Source organism: Clinocottus analis, unplaced genomic scaffold (assembly GCF_023055335.1).
Source record: "Clinocottus analis isolate CAN_PGR_092001 unplaced genomic scaffold, fCliAna1.0.p SCAF_28, whole genome shotgun sequence".
Lineage (NCBI taxonomy): Eukaryota > Metazoa > Chordata > Actinopteri > Perciformes > Cottidae > Clinocottus > Clinocottus analis.
This window is the reverse complement of record NW_027176020.1, coordinates 873,096-892,593: the sequence shown is the minus strand read 5'-3', so window position 1 is coordinate 892,593 and position 19,498 is coordinate 873,096. Positions and strand designations below refer to the sequence as shown.

General features: G+C 47.6%; 1 protein-coding gene across 1 annotated transcript in view; it reads left to right on the top strand.

Moving 5' to 3' along the window:
* The first annotated feature begins 421 nt into the window (after positions 1 to 421).
* nhsa (Nance-Horan syndrome a (congenital cataracts and dental anomalies)) overlaps positions 422 to 19,498 on the top strand; it is a 37,283-nt gene continuing 18,206 nt past the window's right edge. Inside the window, exon 1 of the mRNA XM_068593087.1 lies at positions 422 to 813. Within this exon, the coding sequence (XP_068449188.1) occupies positions 528 to 813 (286 nt within the window). The 5' untranslated portion in view covers positions 422 to 527. The remainder of the gene's footprint in view (positions 814 to 19,498) is intronic.

Sequence of the window (19,498 nt, the reverse complement as noted above, 5' to 3'; positions counted from 1 at the left end):
CACACTGTACCTTTAAATGCTACACTGTACCTTTAAATGCGACTGTACCTTTAAATGCGACGCTGTACCTTTAAAGCACTTATTCAAACCAGCTTTTACACCATTGTCTCCTCATGACATGCAGCAGATCTGAAGTGAACTCACTTCCTTGAAGTGTTGTATTTCCCAGTTTTCCCACCACGTGACTCACTTCCTCCTTCCCGGGCTCCGGGATCTCGGTCCAGCGCGAGCTGCGCTCCGCTCCGCGTTTCACCGCCGCCCCCAGCCCCTTTTTTAAAAACCAGCTCTGGGTGCTGGGACCAGTGGAGAGCCCAGTCCGCCCGAGAGGCAGCAGATGACCCGGCGCCGCGGCCAGGAGAGGATGGGGGTCACCGGCAGCAGCTGAACCCCGAGGACCCGGACCGAGGGCCCGAGGAACGGGGGCCAGACGCGCGCCACTCTTTTTTGGGTCACTTTTTTTTCTTCTTCTTCTTTCTTCCTTTCTCTTGGATTCTACCCGCGCGCGCGCGCGGTCTCGAACCCGCACCATGCCGTTCCCCAAGCGGCTCGTGGAGCCGCAGCTGCTGTGGCGGCGGCGGCGGCCCGCGGACCCGGACGAGGCCCCGCCGGTGGAGGACCTGGTGTCCGTGAGCAACGTGGCCCTGTCCCGGACCCTGCGCCAGCTGTCGGACCTGGCCAAGCACGCGTGCTCCGTGTTCCAGGAGCTGGAGGACGAGCTGGCGGCCACCGGGCTGCGGGTCCGCGGGCTGCAGGGCCGGATCACCGGGGTGCAGCGGGGCTGCGCGGACCTGGACCCCAAGCAGGAGGCAGTGCGTGAGTGCAACTACTTTCCTTCTGACGACGTGCACGCGCACGAGAGAGAGAGAGTGTGTGTGTGTGTGTGTGTGGGAGGGAGGAGGGGGGGGGTCTAAAGATAAACTGAAGTTTACTCAGTTTTAAGTTAAATCACCACATTTACTCCTTAAAGCTTCTCTGCAGTCTTTATTATTGTTGTTGTTGTTGTTGTTGTTGTTGTTGTTGTTGTTGTGAGACATCTGCTCCACTCTACATTCACACTGCAGCTCCAGTGACACACTGCTGCTTTTTTTATTTAAATGAAACACAATAAACACGTTTCCATCTGTCTCTAAATGACGTCATCCAGATGAAACGTGAAGACACTCATCCCGCATGAACACAGTGACATGGAGCAGGTCTACAGAGAGCGGTCTGCTTTCATTCTTCTAAGTCCTTAATAATAATAATAATAATAATAATAATGATAATAATCTCCATGAGAACAAAACAGTTTTCCAACGTTTCTCTGATTCATTGATTTATTGATTTATTGATTATTGACAGAAACACAAGTTGTTCTCATGTTGAACTTTGAGCCTCAAGTCAGACTTTTGAGGTTTTATACTTTTTGAGTTTTTAGAGTTCTTCATGAGGTCTAGTTCTTCATGAGGTCTAGTTCTTCATGAGGTCTAGTTCTTCATGAGGTCTAGTTCTTCATGAGGTCTAGTTCTTCATGAGGTCTAGAGTTCTTCATGAGGTCTAGAGTTCTTCATGAAGTCTAGTTCTTCATGAGTTCTTCATGAGGTCTAGTTCTTCATGAGGTCTAGAGTTCTTCATGAGGTCTAGTTCTTCATGAGTTCTTCATGAGGTCTAGTTCTTCATGAGGTCTAGAGTTCTTCATGAGGTCTAGTTCTTCATGAAGTCTAGTTCTCTTCTGGTCTCCACCCCCAGTCACTCAGGGTTGGGGGGGGGGGGGGGGGTCATTTCTGTTTAAACTCTTCAAGAAGCACTTAGTGGACCTACAGGCCTCTTCACCCCCCTACCCCCAAAGCCCCGGTGGATCCACTTTGTCACATTGGGTTCAGCGAGTCCCCCCTCCTGGTCTGGAGGTCTGGGTTAGGTCTTCCTCAGACAGCAGGGCCTGACCCCTCTTGATCCTGGTTTAGCTCCTAGACGCTGCTGGTCCTGGTCTGAGGTCTGGTTCTGACCCGGTCATCGTGGTTCTGTCTTCACTGCAGCTTCCAGTAAAAGGGGGCGGGGCTTCTACTCATGTTATATCCTGATATCACGTCTCACTGGATGATCACAGAGCCGCTAAGTCTCAGCCAACAGCACCAGCTGCACGGCAGCAGCCGCATATACACACATATATATATATATATATATATATATATATATATATATATATATATATATATATATATATATATATATATATATATATATATACACACACACACATACTGCAGTAACTAGAGCAAATCAAATATTTTTTTTTTTACAATTGCAGCCTGTCTGATTCATAAATCCGGCTAAACCGTAAAGAATTCTCAATGTAATCCCTTTATTTTCATCTCTGTGGTTATTTACACACACACACGCACACACACACACACACACACACACACACACACACACACACACACACACACACACACACACACACACAGTCTGCACGCGACCGTCTGCAGAACTTGGGAAACAACAATATTGTCTTTCTTTAGCACTAAAGTCAGAAAACAGAGAATGTCATCAATGATCCTGAAGAGATGAAGACAGGAAGGAGTTGTCTCTTACACACACACACACACACACACACACACACACACACACGTTTGCACACCCCTTCACTGTCTGTGTGTGACGAACATCAGAGCTGCGTAGTGTCCCACGTTAGAGCTCTGCTCTTAGGTTACACCGGTGTGTGTGTGTGTGTGTGTGTGTGCGTGTGTGTGTGTGTGTGTGTGTGCGTGTGTGTGTACCACATTCCTTCAGCAGGCTCCAGACTCTCAATCCAAACAGAGGAAAGTCTCTCAGCTCACTAGAAGAACCAGAACCGCACACAGAGATAAGAGAACAGCTGCAGTCAAACATCTCATATATATATATATATATATATATATATATATATATATATATATATATATATATATATATATATATATATATATATATATATATATATATATATATATATATATATATATTAGATCCTTCTCCAGACATCAGAGCAGCAGCGTTCTCGTTCTAATGTGTTGGAGAGTTTGGAGTTTTGGTTCTTGGTTCCTCTGGTTTTACCCATCATGCATCAGTGCTGCAGACTGTGTGCAGCGTCTCACAGAGCCTTTACAGTGTTGTTGTTGTTGTTGTTTGCAGTGAACACAAACCTCCAGAGGCACCGTCTTCATCTCTAAGATGAACTGTGTGTGTGTGTGTGTGTGTGTGTCTGTGTGTGTGTGTGATATCTGTGTCGTTCCTCTCGTGGTTCTTAACCGTCACATCGGCTTCACGCTCGAGTCCTCAGTGTTACGCAACCTTTAAGGAGAGCGGGACGCCGCGTGTTCTCGCCCCGCGGCGATGTCATCGACCCGCTCGCCCGCTGAGCACTAAGTGAGGCGGTGGAGGTCGATCATGACTGAGGCTCACGCAGCCGTGAAGAGGTTCTATCACCAATACATCAAACTGACCAATGAGGACGCAGCTGGAGGCTCCGCCCATCTGAGAGAGGTGGAGGGAACGATGTGGAGGGAACAGAGGAACCGATGTGGAGGGAACAGAGGAACCGATGTGGAGGGAACAGAGGAACCGATGTGGAGGGAACAGAGGAACCGATGTGGAGGGAACCCCCTGTTCTCTGGAGAACAAAGCCCTCAAAGAGCCGCTCTCCGTCTCCTCCATCATCAGCACCGTGAGCAGAGCTCTGCAGGTCCAGACAACGCGCCGCTGACATCGTATACCCGGATAATTACAGAGCGCCTTTTCAAAGGCCTGCACGTGGCCACGCCCCCTCGTGGCCACGCCCCCTAGACAGCGTGGGACGTCCCAGACAGCCTCTGTGGGGGATCGCCCCGGGGCCGCTCAGGAAGTCGCTTCAGCAGAAGACGATGATGGTGGTGATGATGATGATGATGATGATGGAAGCCGGCGAAGATTCAATGTGATAACAAGTCTTTTGTCTCGATGACATCATCACACATCAGACATCGTGATTGGTCAGAACCAGGAAGCACCGACTCAGATTCCCCAGAAGGATTAATAATCCATCAATTAGCTCTAATCGAAGTCTGGATACTTTTTTGTGACACTGATGGAAAACGTAATGAAGTAAATATGATGTCATCCATCTCCAGAGGAAACAACCTGCTGGTTACTTTACATCATCAGGACTTCATCATCAACACGCTGTTGTTTACTTTCACTTAGTTATCTTCACACACACACACACACACACACACACACACACACACACCCTTAAACTGTCCTGGGTGGCTGGTGTGGTTATGGGGAGAAGGTGAGGAGGAACTGGAGTTAGAGTGTGTGTGTGTGTGTGATCACAGTTTTACATTCCTGTGGCACCTCGAGGAGAACCTCAAGAACCTCTGCAGGTCCTCTGGGTTCTTAGAGAACTTCAGGTTCCTCCAGGTTCCTCAGGGGAAGTTAAGCTCCTGGCTTGTTGTTGTGGGTCTGGATTGTTTGTTCCGGGGCCACGATAGGCTCCGCCCCCGAGGTGTTTCATTGAATAACATTCCCAGGAGTCATTACTCTTTATGGACTCGTTGACCCCGTGACCTCAAAGCCTGCTGCCCCCCCCCACCCCCCCTCCCTAAAAACACAAAAGAGCAAACCCTGTCCTGCTCATCAGTGGCTTCTACAGACCTGACCGGCCAATCAGAGCGGCCGCGGGTCAGCGATGAAGATTAAACCCTCAAAGTGGAGCGGAGGTCGTCAGCGAGCCGTGAACCCATGACCAGAGTTAGTCCATCACTTCCTCATGGAGCTGCAGGAACACACAGGAGGAAAGTCACAGCTACTCTTTAACTTATCAGCTCATACGTCTCTAATGTCGACCTGTCAATCACCTTGTAGCCCCGCCCTTTGACTCTAAATGACCATAAAGTACTAAATGAACATCATGCTGTATAGAAGAAGACTAGAAACTAGAGATTGAGACATAAACTCATGTTTACAATGTTTACTGAGGGAATACATCAAGAGAGAAGTAGAGTCACTTATATAGTCTTCTATACAACCAGAGGAGTCGCCCCCTGGTGGTCAGGAGAGAGAATGCAGCTTTAACACATGAAGCATAGACTTCTATACAACCAGAGGAGTCGCCCCCTGGTGGTGAGGAGAGAGAATGCAGCTTTAACACATGAAGCATAGACTTCTATACAACCAGAGGAGTCGCCCCCTGGTGGTCAGGAGAGAGAATGCAGCTTTAACACATGAAGCATAGACTTCTATACAACCAGAGGAGTCGCCCCCTGGTGGTCAGGAGAGAGAATGCAGCTTTAACTCATGAAGCGTAGACTTCTATACAACCAGAGGAGTCACCCCCTGGTGGTCAGGAGAGAGAATGCAGCTTCAACACATGAAGCATAGACTTCTATACAACCAGAGGAGTCGCCCTCTTCACATGCAACCCCACGATTCTGGTTGTAAAAGTTCATTGCTTGTGGTTTCAGAATAAAGGTCATAGTGGTTTCAGAATAAAGGTCCTGTGACCTCTTCATCTGCACAACATCTGCTCAGATGTCTGTTAGTTATTCTGAATCCTGCAGCCGAGACTAGAAGGTTATTTAAATAAATAGCGGTCGAGCTAGCGTTCTGTTTACAGCCGCGGCGCCGCATTCCTCTCCCGTGGCAACCTGCAGGAAACATGGAGGCCGGCGACGCTTTTCTTTTGTCCGGCAGGAGCGTCTCAGGCCACCTGCCTGGGTTCACTCCCCCGACTCAGACTCCTGTCTTTTAAACGATATGATCTCTGCCGCCCCTCCCCCGCCGCACAAAGACAGACTTAAATATTACGCAATGGAATTAGTTTGAAAGGAAACGTTAAGACGCATCTGGGGATCTCTGCTGGAGGAGAAGATCTTTGTTTTCTTGTTCTTAGGAAGTCATATTTTCTTTTTCTTGCTCTCAGAAAGTCAGAGAGGTTGCTAGGAAGTGAGAGATAAAGGATCGAGACGCCGATGCAAAGAACCTGATATTAAGTTAATCCCCCTCGCTCGTCTGCCAATAGCAGCGCTCGCACGCTCACGGGAACCTGGAGGAGGTTTAAAAGGTTATTCCCATGCCTGGAAAAGTCCTTGAAAATACAAATAAAATCCCTAAAGTTGTGTAAGAGTCTTGTAAATGTGTTATATTCATGTGTTCATTTAGTTTCAACAATGAATCTGCTTTTAAAAGGAAGAGGATCAAAATATCATCTGACATCTTCTGGTCAGATTGTGTATGAACTCTGAAGGTAAAGCTCTCGCTCGCCTGCCAATAAGAAAGTTTCATGTTGACGTTGAGATCAACCTGAGGTTTAGTGGTGTGTGTGTGTGTGTGTGTGTGTGTGTGTGTGTGTGTGTGTGAGGGGGCTTTAAACAGGAAGGAGCTGTGGGTTTGTAGTCTTTGCCGTGCAGGTGTTTAGACTGGGATCGCACTGGAATGTGAACTCCCCTCACCTCCAGCCGCTGGATCCGCCCGGTTGAGCCTTCTTTAAAGTTGAAAGAGTTTCATCAATCATCCACCGTCTCTCTCACACACACACACACACACACACACACACACACACACACACACACACACACACGCAACAACAGAAAACACCTGTGGTCGTGCTCAGGTGGGCGGGGCTTCAGGCTGCTGACGGCGGCTCTGCTCCGGATGTTTAAAGCTGCGACTTTTTTCCATTTTAGGTAAAAAAGCTCGCGGGGAAGCTTTCGAGAGCGAGATCAGAGGAACGACGACGCCCTCCAGTCTGTCTCTAAATGCGTTAGCTTAGCTTAGCATAAAGACTGGAAACTAGATGAAGCGTCTCAGAGGCAGGAAGGAAACGTTCAAGAGGTCTGAGGACCCCGAACGCAGGGTTTCTTTTCCTCAACGGGTCCAACTCCGATTTTGCTGTGAAGCTCACTTCAAGTTCACCCTCCGTTGTTTTCCCTCCTCTTCCTCCTCCTCTTCCTCTTCTAGGATATTTCCTCGCCATCCGGATCCATCTTTTATTCCTGCCAGTAATTTCTGTGCCTGCTTCGCTCCCTCAGGCATTTTGGTTGTACTTTGTTTTTCTCTTCTGCCTTTGAACTCTCTCTCTCTCTCTCTCTCTCTCTCTCTCTCTCTCTCTCTCTCTCTCTCTCTCTCTCTCTCTCTCTCTCTCTCTGCATCCCAGTTTCTTATTTTGGGAACCAGCCAGTCGCTCTCAGAGCGATCCCACTGGGAGAAGACCATCCTGCGACAGTAAAGAGTGGATGACCTGCTCTCCATTGTGTGTGCTGCTTTTTCTATATATATATATATATATATATATATATATATATATATATATATATATATATATATATATATATATATATATATATATATATATATAAATAAATAAATAAATAAAAGAAGTGGACGTATTTGACAACACTCGTTGGTTTTAGGACCTTTTTGAAGCCTCCAGTTCAGTGTGTTGGCCGTCGCCATCTTGTTTTCTCTGCAACCGATGAACAGGAAGTGACCATATTTGGACTGAGGAAGAGTGAGATTGAGACATAAACTCATGTTTACTGAGGGAATACATCAAGAGAGAAGTAGAGTCACTTATATAGACTTTTATACAACCAGAGGAGTCGCCCCCTGGTGGTCAGGAGAGAGAATGCAGCTTTAACACATGAAGCATAGACTTCTATACAACCAGAGGAGTAAACTCCTTCACATATAACCCCACAATTCTGGTTATACCAGTTTGTGTCTTGTGATTTCAGAGTAAAGGTCATTGTGATTTCAGAATAAAGGCGTTCAGACACCTGAGCTCTGACGTCACGCATCGTGGAGTCGCCGCATCGTGGAGTCGCCGCATCGTGGAGTCGCCGCATCGCTGCTTTCCCTCAAAGGAGGCTCAGAGTTTCTAAACAGACGTCGCTTCAACCTGAACGAGCTTGTTTACCGACGAGGCACCGAGTGAGTCCAGCTGACTGGGAGGGAGCACTGGGAGCTGAACTAGGAGATAATAATTAGGACAAACCCAGTTTGCTGTCCGCCATCGTAGTGATGAGTTGCCCAGTCTGTGCTGGCAACCAGTAACAGAGCCTCACTGGGAGAGTTCATGCTTCATTCTCAGTCTCTGTGTTCCATGAATCTCTGCTACGGAGGACAAACTGGTACACTCTGCAGCAGAGAACGGCTGGAAACGTAACAATTATTCAAAAGAAAAGAGTCCAGGCGCGTCTGAAAAGAACCACAAATATGAGTCCAGACAGGAACCCGTGTGAAGAACCCTCACGCGTTCGTTGCGTAACGGCGAAAGCCAAAAGGTCGCGTCGGCCGGCGGAGCTTTCCCTTTTTGTTTTCGCTTGAAACGCGACCTTGTGGCGGCGTCTGGTCTCTCCGTGAGCGCGTCTGCGTCGGCTCGTGCGTCCGTCACACTTTGATACGAGTTCCAACAAGATAAACAGTTTCAGAGCTGTGGTTTTTCCAGAGAAATAGTTCCTGGAAATAGATTTTCTTTCTTTTTTTCCCTGTCGAGTCATTTATGGGAAAGGCGAGGCCTGTTGAACTGAGCTAATGGACGGTCAGTCGTCCTTCCCTCGGGCTGCTTCCCACATGGTGGGGGGGGGGGGGGGGTGGAGGGAGGAGGTGTGTGTGTGTGTGGGGGGGGGGGGGGGGGGGGGGTCGGTACCAGCTGATCAGACCCATCTGTTGGCCATACAGCCCTCTCCCCTCCAGCGTAACATAGTAAAGTTTGAGTCTGATTTCTACACTTATTGAAGCTCCGAATCTGACGTCCAGCTGGACGAGACCCAACCCGACCAGCTCGCCCAGTGCGTCTCCACCAGCAGCGTCCCAGTGCGTTAAGGAGCCGTTCGATTGGGATTGTCAACGCTCAAGGTTGTTTTTTTGGGGGCGTCGGCTAACAAATGTGGTGGGAAAAAAATCGATCGTATCACGATACTGTGTATCGCAATACTGTGCTGTATCGCGATACTGTGCTGTATCGCGATACTGTGCTGTATCGCGATACTGTGCTGTATCGCGATACTGTGCTGTATCGTGATACTGTGCGTGCCGATATTGCATCAATACACGCAAGCCAAGTATCGATCTTTTATGATATCAATGAAAACGTTTTGGTCCTTTGAATAATTAAATCAATTGCCTTTTCGGTCCACTAGATGGTGCTGTGTTTTGGCGGAAGTTGGTCAAATGTTTAGTTTTTTGCTGCAATATAAATTGTTGAAGCGAGATGAACAGACTGAAGACTTTATCTTCTCAGATACAATATGTTGACAAAGTTTTCCTTTCCTTTGCAGTGGAAAGAATTGAATAAATTGCAATATTTAATATATCACGATACTCAACGTATCGCAGTATCGCGATAAAATCGGATGGTGGACTTCGGGTGGTTCCCTCCTGGAGCGTCGGCAGGAGCAGATCCGGCTCCCCGGTCGCTCCGCAAAGTGGAGGCGAGTCAGACGATCCTGCTAGAAACAGAAGCACATAAAAGGCCACTTGTGCAAATAAAATGCAAAGCAGGGCTTTGAATGGCCGCCGCGCCGAATCGGACCCGCCGGCGGCGGCCGCTCAGATCTCTTTTGTGCCGGCGAGCTTCGTGCCAGCTGGCCGGCTGCTGGGAAGTTTCTGTGTGCGAGTCATTACCTCCTCCATTGAGGGAACACAAAGCTCGCACTCGCCCATCGCAGCCGTCCTCTGACCTCCGCGGCGGGGTCAAGGTCGCCCCGCCGCCCCCGCCACCAGGGGGCGGAGCCAGTGAGCGCGTGGAGATCAGGGTCACGGGGTTCCTGTGACTCAGGAGGAAGTGTCTCCATTCAGCCGGTGTTTGCTCAGTTACCCCGGCAGCACGTCGGCCATTGATTTGAATTCCTTCACGACGCGCGTCCTCAAAGTCTCATTTAGGTTTTTTATTGCCCCTCTTGTTTGTTCGCTCTCAAACTAAACGGCTCGTGGCACCAGCTCGCGCCTCATTTATCACCTCGATGATGTCTTCATTCATTCAGGCCATAAAGGCGTCGGCTTGTTTTTCAGTTGACCCGAAGAAGAAGAAGATGTTGTGTTAGTTTTGTGATTTTTATTTTTTTAGAGCGGTGTGTTTTATTTTGAAAGCACCTTTCGAGGAGGATCAAAGACCGCTTTATTCTGACGGATCAGAATAACACGCTGAAATGAAAAGCACATGCAGCTTGCAGACGCAGAGGCTGTGATGAAGGTGTGGATACAGAGTGGAGCTGCCGTGTTGCTCTGGACCTGGAAAACATAATAAACCGCATACCGAGGCGGATTACGACGGCTTATCTGAAGCAGCAACAGTTTCTCAGCTTTTCTTTCTCGCTCTCGCTCATCTGCGTTTGGATTCCTCGTCTCCGTTTTTAAAAAACCCCTGAGCTCACGTCCGGGTTGTGAACCCTCCGCGTTGCATGCTGGGAACCCGCGAGACGTTTGCGAGCGTCCCATCTGTGGCTCTGCAGATGGCCCCCGCCTGGTAAAGTGGGCCACGGTGAGGGCCCTGCGGTCTCCCGAGGACGGGACAATGGAGATTACGGGTGTCTGATCTCTTGGTTTAAGGACACAGGGACACGGGGGGGGGAGGGCACACCACCCTGATCTCTGCTTCACAACCGCTGTTTCATCCACATCAAGGATTTGAACTTTAACCCCGTCACTGACCCCCCCACCCCCCCCCTGCAGGGATGGAAACGTGACACCAGGTTGGACGCGATGATGTCATGTGACGCTCAATGAAGTGATCGTATAATCAATACGATCGACAGGGGTTTTGGATAGTGATTGATGAAGTATGGAGGTGACACCACCAGACTCCAGCCAGAAAACAGTCATTTTAGCGGATCGATCAAAGTGGACGTCAACAAACGCGTCTGAAACATCTTTGTTCATCTTTTCTTTGTTCCAACAGTCAACAAACCCGGTTCGGTCCCAGAGAAATAACTATTTTACAGAGTCACACGAGAAGAGAAACGGTTCTGTTCGCTGCTCAGAGACAGAACGGCTATTTTCACCCGGCTGCTTAGAAACCTGAACTTCACTCAAACTGGACAAAAAGTAAAAGAAACTTTTCTACGGATCAGTTTGGGAAGAAACAAAAGAAACGAGTCTCCTCGGTCTCTGTTGGTCGTTCCAGCGAGGAAGAGGCTGAATGAGAGGAACACCTTCACTGTGTGAAACCTGCTCTGTGTTTCTTTGTTTTACGCACTAGTGTGTTGTTTTGACAGAAGTTATCTGGTGCCGTCGCTCTGGAAGCTTCTCTGGTTCTGATTGTCCTTCAACGTCCTGTTGTTGTGTCTCTTCATGGAGGCTTTTGTCCTTTTGTCAAGTCGGCTTAAGAGGCAGAGCCTTGAATCAAAGGTGACTCATCCACAGCGTGTTGTTGGTTCTTCTCCTCCGGAGCTCACGTTCACTTCCTGGTCGCCGTTTCTCTTCGTTGTCGTTGATGTTGGAGATCCGCCAGGTTGATCTCTGCTCAACCGGCCCGACGGGAACGGAGCGCTGAGGAGAGTCTGCAGGGAAAGGTCTGGAGGGCCCGACCCCAGACCTGGAGACCTGGAGAACTAGAGACCTAGACACCTGAGACCTGAGACTAGAGACCTGGAGACCTTGACACCTTGAGACCTGGAGACCTGAGACCTAGGGACCTGGAGACCTGGAGCGCTCGGAGAGCACCCAGGAGCCTTCATGGTCTCCAGATGAGCTGTGATGAAAGCTCTTAAAATCTACTGAAACACTCTGGCATCACTTTACCTCACGTGTTTCACCGTGATGCACTGTTGCTGTGCCCTAAAGTTGCTGTGCCCTAAAGTTGCTGTGGTGTAAAGTTGCTGTGGTGTAAAGTTGCCGTGAGGTAAAGTTGCCGTGGCGCTGACGTCCTGGGACAACTTAACTTTTCTTCCATCTTTTCATTTATATGTTGTTGTTGTTTTCGTGGCACATTCTTGCCTTTTCCAAAAGTCTTTTCTTTAGAAAACCCGCTTCCTGTCTGGAGGGTGAACGTGAGGTTGAATCCCTCTCTGATCAGCAGCGTTGCTCTCAGAGCGTTGCCGTGTTCTCGTCCCACAGACGTCTTGTTTTCATGACCTTCTGAACACCTGAGAAACCTGAACCTGTGGGAAGTGATCCAACATGAAGGAACCAGGGTGATTTACTTCATCCTGCTGAGCCTGAAACAACGAGTTCTGAGAGTGTGTGTGTGTGTGTGTGTGTGTGTGTGTGTGTGTGTGTGTGTGACTGGAGATATTCATAATAACAGTCAACGAGCAGAGATTCACGCTCGGGTCAAATTTCGTCACGACGTCTCAAGTTAGCGTGAAAACCTTCAACCTTCTGACGTGTCGGGTTGCGTCACACGCAGATCAGATATCAAAGTGGTGTAAAAGTTGTGTGAATGTGTTATATTCATGTGTTCATGTGTTCATTTAGTTTAAATAATGAATCTGCTTTTAAAAGAAAGAGGCTCAAAACATCAGCAGCATACATACAGGCATCTATATCAATGTTTATTCTTTTAATAAACTATTGTCTCTCATTCATTTGAGTCATTTAAGGTTTACTGGATGCTTTGAATCCTCATTGTTAGTTTAAATACTACATTTTATCACTTTTTACTGTTTACACACACATTTCACACAATGTTTGATCATGAACGTTTAGTTTAAAGTCATGAACATTTAGTTTAAAGTCATGAACGTTTAGTTTAAAGTCATGAACGTTTAGTTTAAAGTCATGAACGTTTAGTTTAAAGTCATGAACGTTTAGTTTAAAGTCATGAACATTTAGTTTAAAGTCATGAACATTTAGTTGAAAGTCATGAACGTTTGGTGTAAAGTTCTGGGAAAGTTCTGGTCAGGATGTGTCTGAACCCTGAAGTAGAGAAATAAATGTCCTCTAGAATGAAAGAGGAGTTATGGAGGATGAGTAGAGCGTATGGATGACTAGATGAATGGATGAATAGATGAATGGATCTTTAGACGGAGCGTCTTCATCTCCTCCTCTTCCTCCAGACAGGAAGCTCCGGCGGCGTCTCAGCAGACAGTCGGAGCTTCTTGTGCGTGGCGGCGGCAGCTGCTTCCTCGCTGCTTCCTCGCTCGCCCGTCTGTGAAGCCAACGCGCTCGGGGGCGCGGCTCCTTTGTTGCTCGGCCCTAAAGGTCAGGGGTTCGAATCCCACCGTGGATGAACACACTGTGGAAACTCTCTGTGGTCACAGAAGCAGCCAGAAGCCTTCCTTCTCTCCTCAAGTCTGTTCGGTTCCTCCAGGCAACATGTTGCTGGACACCGGCAACGTGTTGCTGAACGCCAGCTTTACTTTACTGGCTGTTCTTATGCATGAAGTCCTCAACTTTGATCTCGGTTTAACTCTTGCTTGTTGAGTTCAAAGATATAAATAATAGTTTCCAACGCGTTCTTTTATTGAAGCAACTGAACATCTTTTATTCTCCTGATGATCTTCACAGAATAACTCTGAGTGAAATATTGCCGTCTCCAACAATGTGTTGATCACAAAAGTTAACACCAGAAAAGTTTGACTTCAGGCAGTGCAGCAACCGGACGTCAACTTGCTGCGACCTAAAGTTGACGTGATGTTGACAAAGTTGACGTATCTAGAAGTAAAGTTGACGTATCTTGACATAAAGTTGCTGTGACATGTCGTTTAGTTGCTTTCATCTCGTTCTTGTGGAGCAACACGTCAGCGTTCGGCGGGTTGCTGGTGACGGTTGCTCGTTCAGCGCGTTGACACAAAGAAGCTTCTCTTTCATGATGTCACAGCAAAGGTCAGAGGTCAGCCGGGGAAACGTGTCCTCAAGGAAGTGAAGAAGTGAAGTGAAGAAGTGAAGTGAAGAAGTGAGGAAGATTGAGACGTAAAGAATCAGAATCTGCAGCAAAGCATGTTGGGAAGTTTCAGTCAAAACGAGTCATTCGGTTAGTAAATGGAAAAATTACTTATTTTATGGCAAAACATTGTCTGATTTGGGGCATGCTGGGTAATGAAATGTTCCTGACACACACACACACACACACGTGCACTTTATTATTTCCGCTTCCTTTTCTCAAAGTGTTGTTTCTCGTCTCTGTTGATGTTCAGTGCCACAACAACAACAACAACAACAACAACAACAACAACACTAGCTGCTGTTGTTGTTGTTGTTGATGAACTTGCAGAAGCCAGATGTTTAGTTGCGGCTGCATCGAAGTCTTTTCTGATGAGTCGTTATCAGAACAAATATCACTTTCATTTATTTTTATATAAAAATGTTAAATATATTTGTATTTTATTTATTTTAATAGAACTATTTTAATAAATTACATTGAACAAATCTCTATTATTTGTCTCAGTACTGTTATCAGTATTTGTTGGAGTCGTCCTGCGTAACGTTTCTCACATGTTGACAACAAAAGGAAACCATCAGCTGACCTCAGACTGTAATCTGTAATCTGTAATCTGTAATCTCTCCCGTGAGGCGACACGTCTGTGAAGTCGGTGTCGCTGCCGGTGACCCGTATCCCCGCAGAGACAAAGCATCTGTCTCCTTAATTAATATTCAATCACAAGCCCCGCCCCTAAAAAACAGTGAGAGTGACATCTGGTGCATTGTGGGTCGCCGGCCCACGCCACCTAATCACATGTTTTATTCCACATACAAGCCAACATGCTCTCATGAGTCATCTCTAAATAATTAATGAATATTTTATAATTAGAAAACTGTAAAAAGTTGTGAATTCTCATAAAGTGATGAAACATAATTAATTTTAACACATTTTAACTGAGCTGAGCAGCTAAAAAATGACCTTGTTACCTACTGTAAGACTTCTATACAACCAGAGGAGTCGCCCCCTGGTGGTCAGGAGAGAGAATGCAGCTTTAACACATGAAGCACAGACTTCTATACAACCAGAGGAGTCGCCCCTGGTGGTCAGGAGAGAGAATGCAGCTTTAACACATGAAGCATAGACTTCTATACAACCAGAGGAGTCGCCCCCTGGTGGTCAGGAGAGAGAATGCAGCTTTAACACACGAAGCATAGACTTCTATACAACCAGAGGAGTCGCGCCCCCAACGAGGCAAAGTGACCCAAAGTCTTGGGTTCTCTGTCCCGGTGCTCAGAGAGTTTCAGGAGGAGGGGATCGAACCCCCGAGCAGCAGAGTGTGTGTTCGGGGTGAAGATCTTCCTCCTCGTGTAGAAGACGTTGCTCTGCTGTGCGTGACCGCCGGCTCGTCTCATCACACGGCTCTGGTCACATGACCCGCGGCTCGGTTCCGCCATCGAGCTCAGAACCTTCACCGGTTCCACTTGGTGAAACTCAGAGAGCCGAACGGAGCGACGCCCGCTAACCGGCCTCCTGAGGGCTCGAACACATGAGAAAAACTGTTCTGCCAATATGTTACAAGCCTCTTCCTCCTCCTCTTCCTCTTCCTCCTCTTCCTCCTTCATCTTGTGTGGTCTGGAGAGCAGCGAGTCGAGCCAACAACGCTTTTAGAGACGCCAGAACCTCGTCAAGCAGTCCAGTGAGCAGAGACGAGTCCTTTAGAAGAGACAACGGAGGAGGGGCGACTCCTCTGGTTGTATAGAAGTCTGTGCTTCATGTGTTAAAGCTGCATTCTCTCTCCTGACCACCAGGGGGCGACTCCTCTGGTTGTATAGAAGTCTATGCTTCATGTGTTAAAGCTGCATTCTCTCTCCTGACCACCAGGGGGCGACTCCTCTGGTTGTATAGAAGTCTATATAAGTGACTCTACTTCTCTCTTGATGTATTCCCTCAGTAAACATTGTAAACATGAGTTTATGTCTCAATCTCTAGTTTCTAGTCTTCCTCTATACAGCACGATGTTCATTTAGTACATTATGGTCTGTTAGAGTCAAACAGACCATAATAAGGGGACGCTTTAGGGGCGGGGCTACCAGGTGATTGACAGGTCGACACCAGAGACGTGTACATCATCTCTACGTGACATAATTCTCATTATGAATATATATTTCTGAGCTGGTGTTTTTGTCATAATAGCCCTGGACGTCACCCCTTCACAATAAAAGCCCAGACGTAAGACAGAGGAACTCAACTTCACATCTAATATTTGCTGTGAGCCAACAACATGCTGAGTAAACACACTGGGCTCCTCTGACACACAACACAGTTGCGTATCTGCGTCTCTTTGTTTCCCTCGCTGGCTTTCAGGCCTCACAGAGCGAAACCTTTTAAATGAAACTCTTCATCCCAGCTCATCTTCATCAGCAGCCTCAGAGGTTCTGTTGGACCTGCGGGGCGTGGAGCACAGCTGTAACCCGACCCGTCCCCATGGGTTCAAACCCCAGACTCCTTTTGTCTTCTGTACGTCAGCAGACGAGCTGAAGGTCAGTTTATAACAAACATTAAGGACGAAGGTGGAGTGTAACTACACCCAGATTGACTTCTACTTTACAGGACACACACACACACACACACACACACACACACACACACACACACACACACACACACACACACACACACGTTGCAGGGGGATTTCATGAGGGAGGAGGAGAGAAGGAATCTCTGGTTTAGGATCCGCGATAATCTGGACCCGGAGTCAGGGAGGTGTGTGTGTGTGTGTGTGTGTGTGTGTGTGTGCGGGTGTTTGTGTCATCGTCACAACTTTGCACACACACCAATGTTTACTTTCAGAATGAGAACGAGAATAACAAACTTTTCTTTTCGTGGTTAACTGGTTCATGTGTTCATGTCTTCATGTGTTCACTATGTTCATGTCTTCATGTGTTCACTATGTTCATGTCTTCATGTTCATGTGTTCATGTGTTCACCTCGTGAGGGAGGAGATGTTTATTTAAGTGATTATGTCGTGAAATGATGAAATGATTGGAGAAGACAATGAAATCATCTCGCTCGGTCGGCTTCGGTATGGAGGTCACACACACACACACACACACACACACACACACACACACACACACACACACACACACACACACACACACACACACACACACAGCAGAGGGACGAGGCTGACCGAACACACACACACACACAGTAACAATGCAGAGCGACGCCATTGGCTGACAGGCCACGCTCTGCCGGCCAATAGCATCGCAGGACTCAGAATGAGCTGCTCACTTTGTTTTTTTTCAAGCAAATATAAAAATATAAATATATGTATTTAAATAACCAAGCCGGTGTTTGAACTCCTCGTGTGTTTTACCTTCGGTTACATAAGGGGGGGGGGGGGGGGTTAAGGAGGGGGTTTAAGAGGGGGGGGTTAAGGGGGGGGGGGCGTCATGGTCTCAGGCAGAGCGAGTCCACTTCAGAGGAACTTTCTGGGAAGTTGGACGAGTCTTTGAAACGTGAGAAGCGTGGAGAGAAAACCAGCTTCAACACTTTAGAGTCTACAGGTGAAGACATGAACCCTCACCACTTCATCACCGACGCTCAGAGGAGCAGAGAGACTTCTATACAACCAGAGGAGTGTTTTCCTTGGGGATACAATCGCTTCAGCGTGACCACAACACGACAACACGCCTCCATGCAGACCAGTCGCTGTGTGTTTGTGTGTCTGTGCATGGGACTCGTCTCCCTGCAGGACCCTCCATGCATCAGTGGATCTGCACCCCCCCCCCATCCCTCACCCCCCCCCCCCCATGAGCTGAGGCTGCTTCCTTTACCTTATATAGATAACACTCCTTCACGTATGAGCGGCGCTCAGAGGATCCAGGAACACGGCCCCTCCCCAGAACATCAGGATCAACCAGGCAGAGGGGAGAAAGAGGAGGGGGAGGGCTCTGCAAAGAGGGGGAGGGAGAGAGAGAGGGAGGGAGGGAGGGAGGGGGAGGGAGGGAGGGAGAGGGAGGGGCCGGCGGGCCTGGAGAGGAATGTCCTCATTACTTTCTCCAACTTCTTCAGCTCCGCATCGCCGCTTTCCCCGAAAAGAGAAAGTTGTAGAACAGTTCACACGTTACCTCTCATCACACGGCCGCACGGCGCGATGTTGACGAGCTGAAGCCTGGTGACACAACACACACACACACACACACACACACACACACACTGTGCTTTTAATGGATTCTTTGGCTGGGATTTAAACGCCGACTGAGCAGAACTCAGAGCCAAGTCTGACCGCAGATTCCTGCAGCGAGGACGAACCTCTGGCTCTTTAATGTGAAGCTATACGGGTTGTATAGAAGCCTCTGCTTCATGTGTTGAAGCTGCATTCTCTCTCCTGACCACCAGGGGGCGACTCCTCTGGTTGTATAGAAGTCTATGCTTCATGTGTTGAAGCTGCATTCTCTCTCCTGACCACCAGGGGGCGACTCCTCTGGTTGTATAGAAGCCTCTGCTTCCTGTGTTAAAGCTGCATTCTCTCTCCTGACCACCAGGGGGCGACTCCTCTGGTTGTATAGAAGCCTCTGCTTCCTGTGTGGGTGGGCGTGTCCCTGAAACTTGACCCCATGGGAACAACCTCTCTGGGACTGGAGCCTCTCTGGAGCACGAAGCCGCCTGGAGGCGTTCGGTGACTCGGCGTGTTTGGGGGGCGAGGCAGCCGGGATGCCGACCCGGCGGCTTGAGATCCAGTTTCAGTTTAACACGGCGCCGACACCGCAGCCCGCCGGCGCCGTGACGGCAGAGTTCAGAAGTATTCATGTCACATGTTCATCGCTCGCTTTTATTAAATAAATCTCTCACTTTATTTAAAAAAAAATAGGAAATCAACATAAAGATACGGTCAAAATATACAAAGATATCCTCATAAAAACATGCATAAATTATTTAAATTATTATCAATAATAATAATAATACAAAATAACTGAAATAATATATAGAAAATATATGGAAAAAATTATATATAACATTTATAAAAAAATATATATATATATTTTTAAAATTCATTTACATCGCGTTTCTTTGCGTCTGTGATTCAGATGAAAACAACAAAACCAGGAAGGAAGTGATGCGTCTCTGTGTCACAGCCTGACGCTCCACTTCCTGTGAGATCCACACACACACACACACACACACATGTATATATATATGTGTATATATATATATATATATATATATATATATATATATATATATATATATATATATATATATATATATATAAAATACAATACAATGTGTGTTATCTGTGCTGCTGGGATGTTGAAGTGCAGAAGGTCAGGTTGAGGCTCACACACACACACACACACACACACACACACACACACCTCTAGATGCGTGTTTGTGCAGCTGCAGAGGAGATCCTCCTCTTCTTCCTCCTCCTCTTCCTCAAACAGATGGAGTGTTTTTCATTCGTCTCTTCGGGGTTGAAGTCCTCAACAGATTTAAGAGCTCGTGTGTTTTATTACTGAAGCTCCCACAGGTGATTTCAGGGGGCGGAGCCTAACTCGCCTGTTGTTATTGTTGTTATTGTTGTTGTTATTGTTGTTGTCTGAGAGCTTAAATCAGTGTTTTAGTGAATGGAGTCTGGTGTGAGAGCAGAGCTGGACACGTTCTACATGTAGAGATCACTTTAACTGA